At 38.9% G+C, this 18,428-nt stretch overlaps 2 protein-coding genes across 2 annotated transcripts in view; both read right to left on the bottom strand.

Annotated features, from left to right (window-relative positions):
- LOC121373889 (endoplasmic reticulum metallopeptidase 1-like) overlaps window positions 1-7,278 on the bottom strand; it is a 39,882-nt gene extending 32,604 nt beyond the window's left edge. Inside the window, exons 1-2 of the mRNA XM_041500687.1 lie at window positions 7,166-7,278; window positions 315-913 (exon numbers count right to left, since the gene is read on the bottom strand). Coding sequence (XP_041356621.1) covers window positions 315-891 — 577 coding nt within the window. The 5' untranslated portion in view covers window positions 892-913; window positions 7,166-7,278. The remainder of the gene's footprint in view (window positions 1-314; window positions 914-7,165) is intronic.
- LOC121373887 lies at window positions 896-12,829 on the bottom strand. Its single transcript, XM_041500684.1, has 2 exons — window positions 11,822-12,829; window positions 896-913 (listed from the first exon to the last, which is right to left on the bottom strand). The coding sequence occupies exons 1-2, from the start codon at window positions 12,827-12,829 to the stop codon at window positions 896-898; spliced, it is 1,026 nt and encodes a 341-aa protein (XP_041356618.1).
- Window positions 12,830-18,428: the final 5,599 nt, after the last annotated feature.

The raw sequence follows: 18,428 nt of genomic DNA, 5'->3' as shown, positions 1-18,428 counted from the left end.
TCTAACTGCATATTGGGACTGCACACAGCCCTCTAAAACAATTAATATCGCCACAGGCAAAAAAAAATAAGAGCATGTTCCGTCACAGTAACACATCACTATGTAAATGATATCCTAAATAGATGAAGAAAAAAAATGGGTTACATAAAATTTGATTTACACAAGCCCTCAAACAAAACTGATCCTTTCACTCCAGGTGGACAGAAACTGCTAGAGTAAACGAATCCTCCATTATGTATCCATGTGGGACAGGGCTATTCCACCCGAGGGTACATACTTTGTTGTCAGGGACGAGGCTCTATGTTTAATTTTACCTGGACTATCCGTAACTGTGTCGAAGTGGCAGTTTATCAGTACACTGTGACTAGCTGGCTCCCTTGGCGACAACTTGGCTATAACATTGGTGATGTTCTCGTACACATTAGTGAACTCTCCCATGCCGATGAAATCCAACGCCAGCGACCCACCAACTCTCTGAATATCCATGTCCACAACATTGGCCGGGCTGGAACCCTGTGAAATCAGCTTCAGTACACTCACAATGTAACGTTCGGCCTGCGAGATGGCAGCACTTCCCACTACTCTTGCTCCAACACTCGTGATTCGGTCTAAGTGTTCTCGAGCTCGTTCTTCTACAAAATCGGTCTTCAGCGAGTCTACGACTGTCTTTGGAGCAGGGTAAGAATGAACGCGGATGTTGATAAGACCAACAATTGAACAATAAAACACTGCGACTATCAAGAAGACCAGACATCCATCCAGTTGTGTGGCTGGTTTCTTCTTGTCGTGTTCTCCGTTTGACATGAGGCCGTTCCATGTAGAAGAGTTGTTGTAGCTCGTACCATTCCTGTTGTCTAGGGATAGAAAACGCCTCTGTCGTAAAGGATCCATTCAGCTAAAAACCAGAGATTACCTGAAAGTATCAAAAATATAGTAAAAGGTTATTACCAAAAATCTTTGTCAAAAGCAATGCATTACAGCCTTAGCACAAGCTTAAAATGAAGAGAAAAAACAATAAAACATTTTTACAAAGCATGTCTGCCACACACAAAAATTAATCCGAGGATACATAAAAATAAAATGAATTTAACCAAAAAACAAGAGTACTGGTGAGGTACATGATACACCCGTCAGGAATTTGATTGAATACCATAGATATTAATGAATATGTTACGGGTATGATTCAATTCTAATTATGTAAATTTTTTGCAATGGGATGGATGAACAGTTTGTTTTGGACAAACTACATAAGAGTTTTCCGAAAAGTATCATAAATATAACAACACAATTAAAACAAGATATCTCCACATGAATGATTATCCATTATAACATGTACAATGGACACAAAATTACAAATTTAAAAATCTTTTGCTACATTTCTATAATTAGAAAATATTAAAATAACATTTTCAGCATTTAAAACAAAGTTAATTTATACATGATGTCAATAGTTAGCATGTTCATTACATATGAGAATATTTAACAGCAGTAATGACAACCTGGCATTGTTGTTTCTGCTCAAATGGTCCTCAGCTGATATAATCAGATCTGTCACTAACTATGAAATGTTGACAGCCACACTAACACATAGCTTCAATCTACCAGTAACATAAATAACAACCAGCAGTTATCAGACACCAGCCAGCTATTAACTATCAAGTTGGAATAAAATATGTCTGTTTATGTAAAGGAAAGCCACCTGTTATTACCACTTGAAACATTAAATACAAATGTATAATATAATTAAACACAATAAAGTATTACCACTTGAAACATTAAATACAAATGTATAATATAATTAAACACAATAAAGTATTACCACTTGAAACATTAAATACAAATGTATAATATAATTAAACACAATAAAGTATGTTAGAACTTCAGTATCTGATTATTATACTACAAGTCTGGTATAATAGTTTGGCATTAACAAAATAATTAAGAGAACTTTTACCTTTATAATTAGTTAAACCTGCCCTGCAATCAGCGTTCACATACCTATGTGGCCATTTTTTTCTCTATTAATTGATGTTTGATGTAAATGCACTCGTAATAAGCGGTCACCTGTAAAACACGGTCAGCACCCAGTGTTTCTGCCAGAAGGAAAATTTTGAGTATGACACTATGGAATTGAATGTAACCACAGTCAGTAGGGGATATGGCGTGCCTCCCCAAGAAAGAAAATAGGTAAATTTAAGGTTGGGGTTAAAAAAATCATACAGTAATGATAAGAGTAATTAATTTTGTAAAAAAGTTAACTTAAAAAAATAAAATCTGCAAAAACATTTGGGCATGGCGCCATACCCATTTTACCCTCTGGCAGAAACCCTGGCACCTACCTAAATTGGACCACAAATCACTAAAATACCTGTATTAAGTGGCCACATAAAATGTTTACTGTTCCATAGGACCGGCCTCGGTGGTGCAGTGGTTAAGCAATCGGACTACAGGCTGGTAGGTACAGAGTTTGCTTCCCTGTACCGGCTCCAACCCAGAGCGAGTTCTTAAGGGCTCCATTGGTAGGTGTAAGGCCACTACACCCACTAACCATTAACAACTAACCCACTGTCTTGAACAAACAACCCAGATTCCTGAGGTGTGCCCAGGACAGCATGCTTGAACCTTAATTGGATATAAGCACGAAAATAAAGTTGAAACAAAACTTTTTCATAAAAGTGTTATTTTAAACAATGTTGATATCTTCACTGATTCAGTGTGACATCTCTAATGTGTCTCAATTAAGAAAGTGTGACTTTGGAATACACCTAACTGCCTCTGGGTTGACTAAGCATGACATTCATAGATTCATCTACATGTACTATGACAATATACCGCATGAGGTAATAATTAAGTAATTAAATAAAAATGGAGAACAAAGTTGTAAGTGAATTAATTCCAAATGGTTAAATCAACACATCCAGTTTCAGAAGGTAACACGTCAAAAGTTTATTTTCAGTAAACTATGGCACACACATCCAGTACAATAATTAGCATTACAGTAAGTAAAAAGAGAAAGAAACACAACATAAATTTTTAGAAACTGTAAAAGTGTAAGCCTGTATTCAGCAGCCACCTGTATTAAGCAACTGCTTTTTTCTACTCCCATGTGTGACAGCAGCCTGAGACAGGTTTGACTGTATAAATATATGTCAGGATTTTGTGTTCTTCCTATTAAATTATAGATCATTATAGATTTTAAGAATCAGGTTTCATTCTACCACAGACAGGCTGGGGTATGGCTCATTGGTAGAGGTGATCTGGATCACAAGACTGTAGGTTGCCCCTCACTCCCCCACCAATATACAATTATACCTGTATCAATGCCCATATTGGACTCTTGAGGGTTTTTCCTTCCCAAACATCAAAGCTTGTGGTATGTACTGTCTTGTCTATGGCAAAGTGAATATAAAAGATCATTAGGAATAGACTGTAAGATGGTGGTAGGTTTCCTCTCTATCAACCAAATGTGGAAATAACCATATATATGTGAGACATGTCATAATTTATATTGTACTGAGGTGGCATTAACAAACTTTCCTTTCTTTTCCTCTCACTTTACATAGGAAACAATACATTTCTGACAAAAACACTGCAATGTATATTTTATTTTTAAAAATAAGGAAAACATACATTTTGACAAAAAAATCCAAAATGAATGAAAAACTCTGCAACAATCTCCACGGCATTGCTGACTGCCGCGGGAACTTGCTGGGCTTGAACTTTCCTTTGATCAGGCTGATTCAGCCTGACTTCACCCTGTCATTGTCTCTATAGAGAAATCAATTGATGTTGCTTAGTAAAAATAATAGAGACCACTTGCTTTGTATACAGTCACAGCTGAAGGATAAAAAAAACTTGATGAAAGTTAGGCTTGAATGCCTCTTTGTAAATAATAATACATCAATTGCAAATATCAATCTGTGAGCTGCCACAAACCATGCGACAGAGTCAGAGACAGACCAAGTCCAGACCACATCATTGTCTGGCACTAACAGTAAAATGTGCTACTCACCGGTGAAACTAATTTTTAGTGGCCCTATTAGACTTAGTGTCAGGAGATCATAAGATCATGAGGTGACCATATTTCTATATATTTGTTTGGCTATAAATATTATTTCGTCTAATTGTTTTAATTTTTTAAAGGGATATTCCTGAGTTTGCTGCAATTTTTAAGATGTTCTCGATTAACAGAGACTTTTTAACCATTGTTATTACATATCAAATATATTTCTCTTCATAAAATATTAGTGGCTATATATTAAATGTGTTTCTGATTGTTCTAATATTTGTACTAGGTTAAATTTCATTTTATTTCCTAAAAAAAAAATTTCGGCTTCTTACAAATATTAAGATGATCAGAAATACATTGAATATACAGACACTGATATTCTAAACAAGAAAATATATTTAATATGTAAGTTTAATCGTAGAAATATTTTATTAGTTGGAAACACCTTACAATGCAGCAACCTCAGGAATGTCCCTTTAATACATATTACTTTTTTTAGGAATGTAAAAAAATATTGGGTTAAAATAAGTTCTTTTAGTTTTTTATAGGGTTTTTTTATACCCCAAAATATGTGCAACCAAAGATATTTGGATACTCTTGGTGGACCAAGTATTCTCTGACTGCCCCTACCCCCATCGATCCCAACCAGTAACCCATGACTGGTATACCAATGGCTGTGGTGAGTGCTATCCTGTCTGAGGAAAAGTGCATATTAAAAGATCCCTTGCAGCTAATGAAATATGTAGTGGGTTTCCTCTTCAATATCCGCTGATAAACATTAAAGTTATTAATTAAAGGTAAAATTAGTGGTATTTAGGATATATCCCAGAGAACACTAGCTACAATAGATGCATGGTCCTTATAATTCAAACACTGTTTATGTTCTGCTTCATATAGTTTATATATATTCCTAACCAATTTGTAATCGGAAGTTGATTGGATAGTGCAAACTGATTATAACTGATGACTGATGATGAAGTCCAACCGATTCCCAGCACTAGATAGTACATACACTGATACAGCGTCATGAATAGCAACGACTCGTATTGGATATTGTTACCATGCTCACAAAACTGTAGAATGTACAACATTTAATACTTACAGATAGAGAACACCTGGCTCGTGTGTTTCATGGTGTGTCGTAAAACAGTTAACTGCTCATACATATCAAATGAATTAATAACGATGTACATGTATTCTTTGAAATATGACAAGCTGGAAATATGTGTAAGAAAGGAATTGAATTTTAAACAGCACATAATATTTAAGTGCAAAAAGAACACTGCTTAAAAAGCAGCAAGGGATTTTTTATATACACTTTCTCACAGACAGGACAGTACATACCATTACCATACCTTTGTGGGATCGATTAATATTACAAAGGTTAGCAGATTAAAGTGACCAATCTTTTAGTTAATATTACATTTTTATGTGACATATACTCAACAAAATTAATTAAGGTCAAGCATCTCATTTTACGAAGCGATCTTAGTGCTAAAATCGCTATGTAAAATGGGGCTCCATATCACAAGACGATTTCTAATCATTTTGGACTAAATTTTGACCAGCGGTGCACACAAAAACCATGTACGTGATATAGTTTTCATATTTTATACCATATTGACTAAAGAAAATATCTACTGTCAGGGTTTCTGCCAGAGGGTACAATGTGTATGGCAATATACCCAAATATTTTTGCAGGTGTTTTTTTGTTAAGTTAAACTTTTGACAAAATTAATTACTTTTATCATTACTGCATAATTTTCTTAACGCTAACCCTAAACTTAACCCATTTTCTTTCTGGGGGAGGCCCCCCATACCCCCTTGTTGACTGTGGTTGCATTCAATTCCATAGTGCCATACCCGAAAATTTCTTTATGGCAAAAACACCGACTGTTCTTAATTAATTACATGTATTCTCGATTGCACTTTGTGTTCATTGCCAATTTATCTTTGAAGGCAGATCACTGTTAGAGACAAGTAAGCAGATCACTGTTTGAGACAAGTAAGCAGATCACTGTTTGAGACAAGTAAGCAGATCACTGTTTGAGACAAGTAAACAGATCACTGTTTGAGACAAGTAAGCAGATCACTGTTTGAGACAAGTAAGCAGATAAGCCAGAGCAGTTATATCCCACGTAACTAAGCACCTGCTGCTTTCAAACGGAAATCAGACTTGTCTATATAATATTGATGAAAGATACATCACACGACACAAAACAAAGTAAATTATTTATTCTAACTGGTTAAATGCAAATATTTAAATTTTCATGACTTGCACACATTTAATTCAATAAGGCCAAAAAATAATAATAATCCATCTCTGGTTAAGACCAAAGTTCCAGAATCTACATGGCGATGAATGTTTTTGTTGGGTTTCTTTCTTTTTTTTCTTCTTTTTTTTGTGGGGGCATATTTTGGAGGGTGTGGTGTTTTAACCCACCTTGTGGTGTCGTGGTTAAGCCATCAGACATAAGGCTGGTAGGTATTGAGTTCACAGCCTGGTATCGGCTCCTACCCAGAACGAGTTTTAACAATTCAATGGGTAGGTGTCAGACCACTATGTACATGACCTCTCTTTTATTAACCACTAACAACTGAGGTGCTCATGTAGTCCAATATATATATATATATCTGCTGTCAAGCCAAACTAAAGTTAATGGCAGATGTATCAGGCTTGGGGTAATGGTTTGTGCTCTGAAAAAGATGATGCAAGAAAGAAAGAAAGAAAGAATGAATGAATGAATGAACTAACGAAAAAGATGGGCTTGGAATGAATGAATGAATCATTGAATGAATGAATGAATGAATGAATACAAAAGGTGGACATGAAATCCTAATTGGGCGGAGATTGTCTTAGTGTCTGGTTGCAAGACGATTCATTGTCATCAGGCAACATCCAAAGGACGAAATGACCTGACGTCGATATGACAGGTCAACGTTCAGCAGGCCATTTTTCGCTAAACGTTAAAAGACTATTTTGACTGGTTCCCGAAATGTTCTTTAATGTATAGCGTGAAAACCAGTCAACAAGCGTTAGTGATAAACAGCTGGCTGAACTTACGTTATGCAAGGCAAGCTACCTTTGCGTTAAAACAATTCATGCATTTGCCAAGATTATTTACACAACAATCTATATTAGCAAAAAAATCTGACCTGTTACGAAAGTCCGTTAATATCTAATGATAGTGGGGTTTTCTGCAAATTAGTCTATATTTTTGTACACAATAACACTTGTGCTACATTGTAAAGATGATTGTCAAATTAGCATACGATACAGTACATGGACAATAAAGTACCTCCGCTGATCAGTCGGAAGTCAAAAGAGTTCTTTACGTTCATTGATTTACTGAGTAAATAATACAAATACTCAACAGATTATATCGTGGATTATTTACACTGGTGGTCTTTACTCTTCACTGGTCACATACAACAGAACACTGATTTCGCTGTATTTAATAAGTTCATGCATAATAATGAACATGTGTTCATCCGCTAATAGCGGCAAATATGAAAGCATCAACGTAGTAGGTGCTAGTTTTTTAAAAGCGTCAATGTCGGATAATTTAAAATACCGAGACGAATGTGAATGTGAATGAATGTTTGTTTAACGACACCCCAGCACAAAAATACATATCGGCTATTGGGTGTCACAAATGGTAAGTATATGGAAATATTATTTATATATATTCATGTAAAACCACAGTGTAAGGAGCTGTGGGTAAAAAAGTATAATACAATACATCAAATCAAGTTAAGTACATTTTAAAACTTTGTATAGAAGTCAAAGTGAGTACATTTTAAAACTTTGTATAGAAGTCAAAGTGTTTTAAAAACTTTACAATTAATTCTGGGTGGAATTTAAAAGATTCCAAAACATTTCTGTTGCCAAATATATCATTTCTCGTCGGCTTGAGATGATCACACTCCACCAAAATGTGACGCACAGTCAGTGTACACTGACAATGTTCACACAGAGGGGGAGGGTCCTTCTTTAAAATAAATGAATGCGTCAAATATGTATGGCCGATGCGGGCACGGCACAAGACTACTTCATCCTTCCTGCATCGCCTGTAGGATGACTGCCACTCTCCCAGGACTGCTTTGACAGAATGAAGCTGGTTCGCAACCGCACCGTCCCAATCGTCTTGCCAAGTCGAAAAGATATATTGCTTTATATGAAATTTAAAATCACTGTAGGGGACACCAACACGGACACGGGGCATGTTCAAAGCAGACTTGGCAGCAACATCTGCCTTTTCGTTACCCCTAATGCCGACATGGCTGGGTACCCAACACAGTATAACATCTTTATTGGCAATTGATAAAAAGACACACTTTCGTATCACCATCCCAACTAAGGGGTGCTCCAATTTCATGTACTGTAGAGCTTGAAGACACGAAAGTGAGTGTAAAAATAATATACTTGGATGCATATGAATCCTTAATCTGTTCCAGGGCTTTAATGATTGCCCAAATTTCAGCAGTAAAGATTGATGCTGAATCGGGCAATCTCATGGAAATTATTGTGTCTGATGGAAACAATGTAGCACAAGCCACAGAATTCCCATCCCGTGATCCGTCTGTGTAAACAGGAATGTAATCACAGTACCGCTCTTGGATTTCCATGAAATGTTGTTTATAAATAACTGCATCTGTGCGATCTTTTTTTAGATGCACAAGATCGAATACAATTTTTGGTGGTTTGATACACCAAGGTGGCAAAATAAAATATGAAGGCATTTCCAAAATGTCTGTTAAATCAATGTTGGAAACTGATAAAAGCTGCCTAATGCGAAGACCAAATGTCCGAATCGCATTCGGTTTCGTATCAAATAATTTCATATATTTATTATCAAACACCGCATTGTGTGCAGGATGTTTTGGCATTGATTTAATCTTTGTAGCATACTGCAGAGAAAGCTTTGAACGTCTAGCACCCAAACTAGGTTCGTGTGCATCGACGTACAAGCTCTCCACAGGAGATGTTTTGAAAGCACCAAGACAGAGCCTAAGTCCCTGGTTGTGTATAGGATCTAGCATTTGCAAGTAAGACTTACGTGCTGAGCCATACACAATGCACCCATAATCAAGTTTAGACCGAACTAAAGATCTGTAAAGTTGGAGCATAACCTTTCGGTCTGCCCCCCATTCAGTCTTGCCAATAACCTTTAAGATATTGAGGGCCTTCAAGCCCTTCTTTTTCACATACTGTAAATGAGGAACAAAAGATAGCCTCCTGTCAAAAATAACCCCCAGAAATTTGGTCTCCTCCACAACTGGAACCGGAGTTTTGTCCAGAAACAGCTGTGGATCTAAATGGTGACCTCGTTTCTGGCAGATGTGCATACAGACTGTTTTTGACTTTGAGAATCGAAATCCATTGTCAGTTGCCCATTGTTGAAGTTTATTCAAAGCTGCAACTGACGTTCAATGATACTCATACTGGACGACCTGTAGCAAATCTGAAAATCGTCGACATATAACGAGCTATCAACGCCAGGTTTTAAACATTGGGTGATGCTGTTAATTTTCACGGAAAATAAAGTTACTGACAGGATGCTACCTTGAGGCACACCCATCTCTTGGGAGTGAGAATCGGATAACGTAGATCCCACTCGTACCTTGAAAGACCTATTCTGTAAGAAATTTGAGATAAAGCCAGGCATACGGCCTCTTAGGCCCATGCCATGGAGGTCTTTCAAAATCCCATACTTCCACGTGGTATCATAAGCTTTCTCGAGGTCAAAAAAGACCGATACCAAATGCTGGTTATGGATAAAAGCATCCCTACAAAACGTTTCAAATCTAACAAGATGATCGACCGTGCTACGTCTAGGCCTGAACCCACATTGCATGTTAGTAAGCAATTTGTGGGACTCAAGATACCAGACAAGTCTACGGTTGATCATTCTTTCCATGGTTTTACAAATGCAACTTGTCAAAGCAATAGGGCGATAACTGGTAGGATTTGTTGAATCCTTACCAGGCTTAGGAATAGGAATGACAATGGCTTTTCTCCAATCAGAAGGAAAGTCACCCGAAATCCAGATTTTGTTAAAGATATTTAATAGAACCATTAAGAATGATTCAGGTAAATGTTTTAAGAGTTGATAATGTATTTCATCTGGTCCTACCGAAGTATCATGGGCTCTACGTAGAGCGTCCTGCAACTCCTCCAAAGAGAAGTGCCTGTTGTATACTTCAACATTTTCAAATGAAAAGTTAATAGGTTGCTTTTCAGCTTTATTTCTGACAGACGTAAAAGCATCTGTACTGAAAGAAGAAGAAGAGTTATGGGAGAAACTGTCTGCCAGTGCATTGGCAATGTCACGATGAGACGTAACATCCGTGTCATTGACAGACAAATGGCGAACTGTATTATTGGATTCTTTTCCCTTGATTTTACGTATCCTATTCCAGACAGATTTCACAGATGTTTGAGAAGTCAACTTGGAGACATAATTTCTCCAAGATGATTTCTTACTCTGTCTGATAGTTTTACGAGCCTTTGCCCGAGCAATGCGATAACTATTCAGGTTATCCCCGGTAGGTTCGCGTTTGAACCTCTCGAGGGTCCTGTTTCGCTCTTTGATTGCATCTTTGCATGTCTCATTGAACCATGGTTTATTGAAACGCTTCGGTACTGCCGAAGTCTTAGGAATAGTTTCCTCTGCAATATCTTTCAAGATGGAGGTGAACAAAGACATGGGATCATCGGCACCAGTCATGGCAGTTTGTTGCAGTCGAGTGCTGCATAGATGCCGAAATTGATCCCAGTTAGCCCCTGTCAACCTCCATCTCTGAACTCTTTCAAGTGATGGAGGTCCATCATTCTCCAAAATAACTGGAAAGTGGTCACTACCACAAGGGTCTGGACAAACTTTCCAGGAGAAATCAAGACAAAGTGATGGACTACAAAGGGTTAAATCAATGGATGTGAAAGAACCACTTGCAGGATGAAAGTATGTATGACTTTTATCATTAAGTAATATTAAGTCATTTTTGAGAATTAAGTCTTCTAATTGTTTACCTCTAGTGTTTATGTCATCGCATCCCCACAAAGTGTGGTGTGCATTAAAATCTCCCATGATAATAAAGGGAGTAGGGAGTTGATCAAGAAGACCTTGAAAGTCCCTAGTGTTAAAATTGTAACTGTTTCGAGGGGGTAAATAAACTGAACAGAGAGTAATAGTTTTATGAGCCGTGACCTTTACGGCCACAGCTTGTAAAGTCGACTTTAATATGACTTCACTCTGGGGAATGTTTTCATTTACAATAATGGAAACGCCCCCAGACGCTCTGTTTTCACTCTGTTGACATTTATGGTAGAGATTAAATCCTCTGATGTTAATACTGTCAGTATCCTTCAGGAAAGTTTCCTGAAGACACACTGCAAGAGGATTATACTTTTGAATTAGAAGACTTAATTCATCAAAATTGGGCCTAAGCCCACGACAGTTCCACTGGATAACTTTATTTTCCATCGGGAGGAAGTATGGGTTTTATCTTTGGCTTTGCTGGTGGTCTTTGTGATCGGCAATGATATGGAGATGAAATCTCCATATCATCATCACCGATATCAGCCAAAGTATCATACATATTGCTGATCGGGACCGAACGTAATTCGATCTTTTTCAGCCTACCAGACAGTACTTCTGTAGCTTTCTTTGGAGATTTCTTTGTGTCATTGCCCGTCTTAGGGAGACTAGTGCTCGACCTATTTGGTGGATTTTTAAAATCCATTGACACTTGAGTTTCAATTTCCTTTTTCTGGGGTGTGATTTTTTGTTTTTGTGCTGCTTTTTGCACCTGTTTTTGCGTCTTCTCAATATCAGACAGTTTCTTGTACTTGGCTTCATCACAATGCCAAGTGAGGTCTGTGTTGACTGCAACACTTTTAGTGGCGACTTTGGCAGCAGCTGCAGCTGCATATGACTTGTCACCGACTGTAGGTGTTGCTGTCTCCACCAACCTCCTGGCATCCGTGAAGGACAGTTTATTTTGTACCTTCACCTGTTGAACTCTTTTTTCCAGCTTCCACCGCGGACACTCTCGCGAGTATGCACAGTGGTTGCCCCTGCAGTTGAGACAAAGTGTATCGTTCTTACATGTCTTTCTGTCATGGTCAAATAGACCACAACGAGCGCATGTAAGTTTTCCACGACATGTGTTCTGACCATGGCCAAACCGCTGGCATTTGAAGCAACGCAAGGGGTTTGGAATAAAGGGTTCAACAGGAATATTAAGGTAACCGGCTTTGACAGATTGAGGAAGGGTAGGGACGTTAAAGGTGAGGATACAAGTATTCGTCGGTAACAAGTCATTGTTTCTACGAACCTTTATCCTCCTCACAGCAGTAACTCCTTGTATACGTAAATTTTGGCATATTTCTTCCTCGCTAACACCTTCCAAATCTCTGCATCTGATAACTCCCTTTGACGAATTAAGGGAGGAATGCGCAGTTACCTTAATTGGTACGTTGCAAAAAACTGTCGACTTGAGAAGACAAGTAGAATGCCTTTCGGTTAAACATTCAACCAAAAGGCCAGTCTTAATTTTTTTGACAGATTTGGGCTCACCAGCCAAGCCAACAATTGCCTTTTGAATGGCAAAGGGTGAAAGTTTATTCAAGGCTCCGTCATCAGTGGAACTGATGACGAGAAACCTTGGCCAGTTTTGTGAAGAAATCACTTTGGATTTCTTCACACTAGTTTTCGATTTCATGGACTCCTCGTCGGAAGACAAGAAGTCCGAAACTTCGGTGTGGACCCTTTTACGGGTCCCATCTGTATTTGGTATAATTTTTGGTTGATCCATATTAGATTTGAAATTTTTTTCATCAACCATGCCCCCACCCACCACCGGGTCCAACAAGGGGACATGGTGCTGCGGATAACCAGCAGACAGCCATGCCAGGGATACATAGTTGATATACTTGGGCATTAAGAAAACAAAATCACCCAATTGACCCTAGCCACCGCCCCAAGAGCAACAAATACATATGGTATATAAAACAATGTTTGCTCTTGACTAAATGTAAACAAAACAAAGATTGTATGCTCTCGAGCTTGGCGTGACCAGCCGATTGATCAGGTCGGGCCTACCTGACCACCCGTCTATTTGAACTCCGGGCCAAAGTGATGTATTGTCAGAAGTCATACCCGCAGGTATGCCCCAACTCAATCACCAGGATCCCATCATCCATTTTCACGGGTCGAACCTCACGGCAAACAAGGCGCCCCAAAAGGGGAGTTGTACTGTATTAGCCATTCTCAAGGAGAATGTTTCACCCCTGCACCACGGTGAGGTTACAGTACACGCAGGGGAAAATACCGAGACATGCTGTTTTCATGTCATGCATTACTTAGGTAATCTTGATAAGCAGTTTTACAGTTTGCCTTGTGTTTATCGACATACGGATTATATACAAATGTCAATTACTGAGAGCTTTAGCGTTCCACTAAAACCAGGGGCGGATCCTGGATTGTCTGGGGGAGGGGGGGGGGGGGGTCCTACAATTCCAAAAAAGACAAACTGATCGATCTATAGGAAGTTCGATTGCTGTAACATTGAATTACTAGTAGGAGGGGGGGGGGGGGGGGGCTGTATGGGGCCATGACCTACTTTTCCGTAATCACGTGACCTTGGTAGGAGACAATGGCCTTGGTGCAGGTGTGCGACCTTGGTGTGCAGGTGTGTCACCTTGATGTGAGCCTGACCTTGGTGTGCAGGTGAGTGGACAGACTTCTGTCCTGGTTGATCTTAGTGTTCTGACCTTGGTATCCTTCGTGTGCAGGTGCGTGACCGATATGAGCAAGGGCACGTCTGTATTTCATCTAACAACATGTGCAGGCATGGTGCGGTTGCGAAGATTTACCCAATACTACCCAATACTTACCCAATACTTATCCAATACTACCCAATATTTACCCAATACCACTACTAACTATTATATCATCACTAAATTCAAACAATACTGGGATAGCTTAAAACCTATGTCATGGAATCTCTCAGACAAAATATTATCTCAATTCTTTGGACAAACAATAACTGAATCAATAAATCACCGACTAAAACAGGTTTCAGAATGGAAACAACACAAACTACCAGAACTCGTGGATAAACTCTCTTTAGTGTCACAAATACAAATGTTTGATTTAAGACGTTGTTTACACAATACATGTAATTTTAAATTGACCGAACGCACCAAATCATTTGAAATAGCGTCGGATTGTTGGGCTGAAAAAACAGCAGGCGAAAAGGAAAGACTGTTTAAAAACATTCTTGGCAAAAAAGAAAAATCAATTGAACGACCACTTGTTGCGTGCTACACAAGTTGCCGATTCTGTGTGTCCTAGGCCCAAACTGTCATGTGGGGAAAAAACCCAGCCCAAAGAAAACGATCAAAATCTGAAAAATCTAAAACTTTGACAATTCGCCGCAAACACTTGTAACTAATATCCAGGTTTAGGGGTTCTTGCGTGATGATATAATAGTTAGTAGTGGTATTGAGTAAGTATTGAGTAGTATTGGGTAAGTATTGGGTAAGTATTGGGTAGTATTGGGTAAATCGTCGCACCCGCAACTGGCGTTTTCTTTTTGTCTTTGTTGTATAATGTTATTGTGTTGTTGTTGGTGGTTTTGTATGTTCACAGTGGACACACACGCGGGTGTTTTTTTCACAGTGGCTTTTTTTTTTTTTTATTCTAGTTGAATTCGAAGGTCAGTCCAAGGACGTCGGGACCAGTCCAAGTAGACCAAGCCCAGTCCATGGATGTCAGTACCATTCTAAATCGGCCAGGCACCTGTGCCAAGATCACATCAAGGTCGCACACCTGTCCAGGTATACCAAAGTCGCGCCAAGGTCGCACCCCTGCCCAAACGGGCGGGCGTTGTCCAGGTCGGTCACGAACCTGCACACCAAGGTCACTGCCTCCCAACACCAAGGTCAGACTTATACCAAGGTCACACACCTTCACACCAAGGTCAGGCTCACATCAAGGTCACATACCTGCACCAAGGCCATTGTCTCCTACCAAAGTCACGTGATCACGGAAAAGTAGGTCATGGCCCCATACAGGCCCCTCTACTACTATTACTCCCGCTTGATACAGCTCTGGGGGCGTTAATCATGTGCTTGGTTCGCATCCCACCACGCATGCATACCGTCTGCCCCTGCCTCTGGAGGTGTAATTTTATCACACCATTTCCTCTTCTCCCTAACAATTAACACTTGTCCTGGATTGATATTGTGGTGCCCAGATAAGAATTGCATAAGAGCGCGGAAATCAATGGAAAATGCTTTCGAAGAATCTGTAATTGGTCGAATTATTCTGAATGGACTCAATAAATACATAGATGGGTACGTATACATACCTGTAAGTCTAAATATTAGCACGATAATTAATATATTATGCACGGAAATAAACTTGTTACCGCATTATTCGGATCTTATCCGCAACTGGAGCTACATAACATTAATAATTCCATTTCCAACTGTTTGTTGACAGGATTATCATTGTACGTAGCATGGAACAATAGTTTCTATGAGAAATCTATTACATCATCAACTACCCTAGCTACGGCACAGCTCAGAAATTGATGTAATTAATATTATAACGGTGTACGTATAGGGCCGCATTTGGCGGGGGGGGGGGGGGGGGGGGGGGGGTTAAGGCAGAAACATTAGTGCTGAAGTTGGCTGAAAATACTTTACATTAAAGTTTGTTGTGTTTAACGACACAACTAGAGCACATTGACTTATAAATCATCAACTACTGGATTTCAAACATTTGGTAATTCTGACATATAGTCTAAGAGGCTACATTTCCCCATTAGTAGCAAGGTATCTTCTATAAGCATTTTGCCACAAATACATCAAATACCACGACCGTACCAATTGTGGTTCAATAATGGGGACGGGGGTGGGAGGATCAAAGATTGGGTTCACTGTGGTGATTCGACCCTACGACGCAAAAACCTCAGGCTAAATGAGCTAGATCCCGCCTCCTGTATATTAAATACCTACTGTGTCATGAATGTTGCACACGCACACGCACACACACAACACGCGCGCGCACACAAGCACGCACACACCTATACACGTACACACACACCAACGCACAAACAACACGTGCGCGCGCACACACACACACACACACACACACACACACCACAGCTAGTTATTTCAGGCAAGGTATGGCCCTGTAACGATGACGAATTAACGGCAATTTGAGAACTATATTTTTCAACTTCTGTGTACGCGGTTCATTAATTCTGTAATCCGATTCCATCGTAGCTCCTGATCGCGTGTATGTAACAGGGTGCTCGGTACACGAAATGATAACAACCGGTTATGTAGCTTTGCACAGTTTATTGGGTTTCGTCTCCGTGATCTACATCTCTACAATAATAAATAACAATATATAATAAATATACAGTATAACCATTATCATTCTGAAAATATACGTATTTACAACAATTCATTTAAAAATCATACTATATTTATATGTATTAAAAAAAAATACATTAAGGTAAAAAATTATGCGAAATACATACAATTATTCATTTAAAACATTAATGACATACGACTATCTAAAACATTAATGACATACGACTATCTAAACTGTATATGCATATTTAAACTGTTACGAATTAATCTTACCATAATTGACATATAAACATGATAATACAATGATATATAACATTCTGGTCAATAAAAATGACAAAATAGGTGAATGTACAATAATTATAGTAAAAACACTTTTACTACTAGTTGATACTATAAAATGACATAACATTACCAAACCCGTGAGGTTTAAGATGTTCTGTTCAACCATATCCACCGTGTTACAAATGTCCGTACCGCCCCCGCGTCCTTTGATGTGCCCTTTTTAAATGGCTTTTTAAAAAATATTCATAATCCACAATACAATTCATCATGACACTCATTGTGACAATATCCTGAATGGCATACATACGAATCTTAACTGTCTGTCTTCAGGGCAGATCAGTTGATCTCGTGAAAGGCCACCGACATATTACTTCCGTTCAGAAAACACTTCAAAGTGTGCGTCAACAAATTCAACAAACATTGGTACAACCAAGCTGTTAAATTGGCTAATAACATCTCTGTCGGTCCATCGATTCCGAAAAGCTGTTATGTACAACAACATCGCTGCAATGCGCCTGCCCTGGACCCTGAGGAATATTACAGAAGAAACCTCACCATACCGTATCTGGATCACATCATACAACAGTTATCTGAACGTTTCAGTGACATTCACGTTACTGCAGATAAGTCGCTTCACCTAATATCTGTCATGAGGCAAGGATTAGCGGAATTGACCAAGCCTTTAACTGAATACCACCGAGAAGATTTACCCAACCCATCTGATGCATCAGCCATTGATCAATGTTGAACTAGATTTATGGGGAAGACACTTAGTCCATGAACCAGGACCCAAAATTTGACCAATTGGTATCACCGGGGGGGGGGGGGGGGGGGGGGGGGGGGGGGGGGGGGGGGGGGGGGGGGGGGTGGGGGGGGGGGGGGGGGGGGGGGGTGTGGGGGGGGGGGGGGGGGGGGGGGGGGGAGGGGGCGAATGCTCATAGTGATTTTTGTCAAGGTCTACATCCCTAGGGATAGAAAATTTATGACAGCATTGCAGGACTCACAGCTTTCTACGTGTATTACCCGTTTTGTAACCCTACCCCCATTTCCACGACAGTTATATTTTTACAGAATTTCTAAAGGTAACTATATTAAAAACATGTAAAATATTTATCAGGGTATTTAGGAATACAAAACGTGGATGATGGGGAGTTAATGGACTGGAGAATTTAGATATGTTACCAATACTGAAATGCTTTGATGATTAGGGTCTCAAATAACACGGGTTTTTTTAACGTTACAAGATAGAATTCACAGTTTTATTTTTCAGTAGAAATTTGACATAAAGTTTAGTCTCGGCACTTTGAGAAAAACAGATGTGATGATGTTTCTAAATATTCATTGTTTGGTACGTTTACTCTGTGTCATTCCATTAACAAGTTGCGAGTGTGAACGTTCATTCAGTGCACTGTGTCGCCTGAAAACATTTTTGCGTACAACTATGACGGGGGATCGATTATATGGACTTGCACTCATGTATATTCACAAAGACGTCGCTATCAACTCAGTGATTGACATTTTTGCAATGAAATTTCCAACACGCATGCAAATTGAACACATTGTTCACCCCGTACAGCATGACTGACAACATTACACATGTTGTTTCTTGCCTGATGCTTGCTTTCAGCTTTCCATTAAACCATATATATATATATATATATATATATATATATATATATATATATATATATATATATATATATAAGTAGTAAGGGGGCCTGTATAGAATCATGACCTACTTTC

The sequence above is a fragment of the Gigantopelta aegis genome, chromosome 6 (genome assembly GCF_016097555.1).
Source record: "Gigantopelta aegis isolate Gae_Host chromosome 6, Gae_host_genome, whole genome shotgun sequence".
Classification (NCBI taxonomy): Eukaryota; Metazoa; Mollusca; class Gastropoda; order Neomphalida; family Peltospiridae; genus Gigantopelta; species Gigantopelta aegis.
Note: the sequence above shows the minus strand (reverse complement) of the source record. Positions and strands in the feature narration are given on the sequence as shown.

Excerpts from the sequence above, each read along its gene's own strand:
- LOC121373887 (XM_041500684.1), bottom strand. The coding sequence starts at position 12,829 with ATGGATCAACCAAAAATTATACCAAATACAGATGGGACCCGTAAAAGG.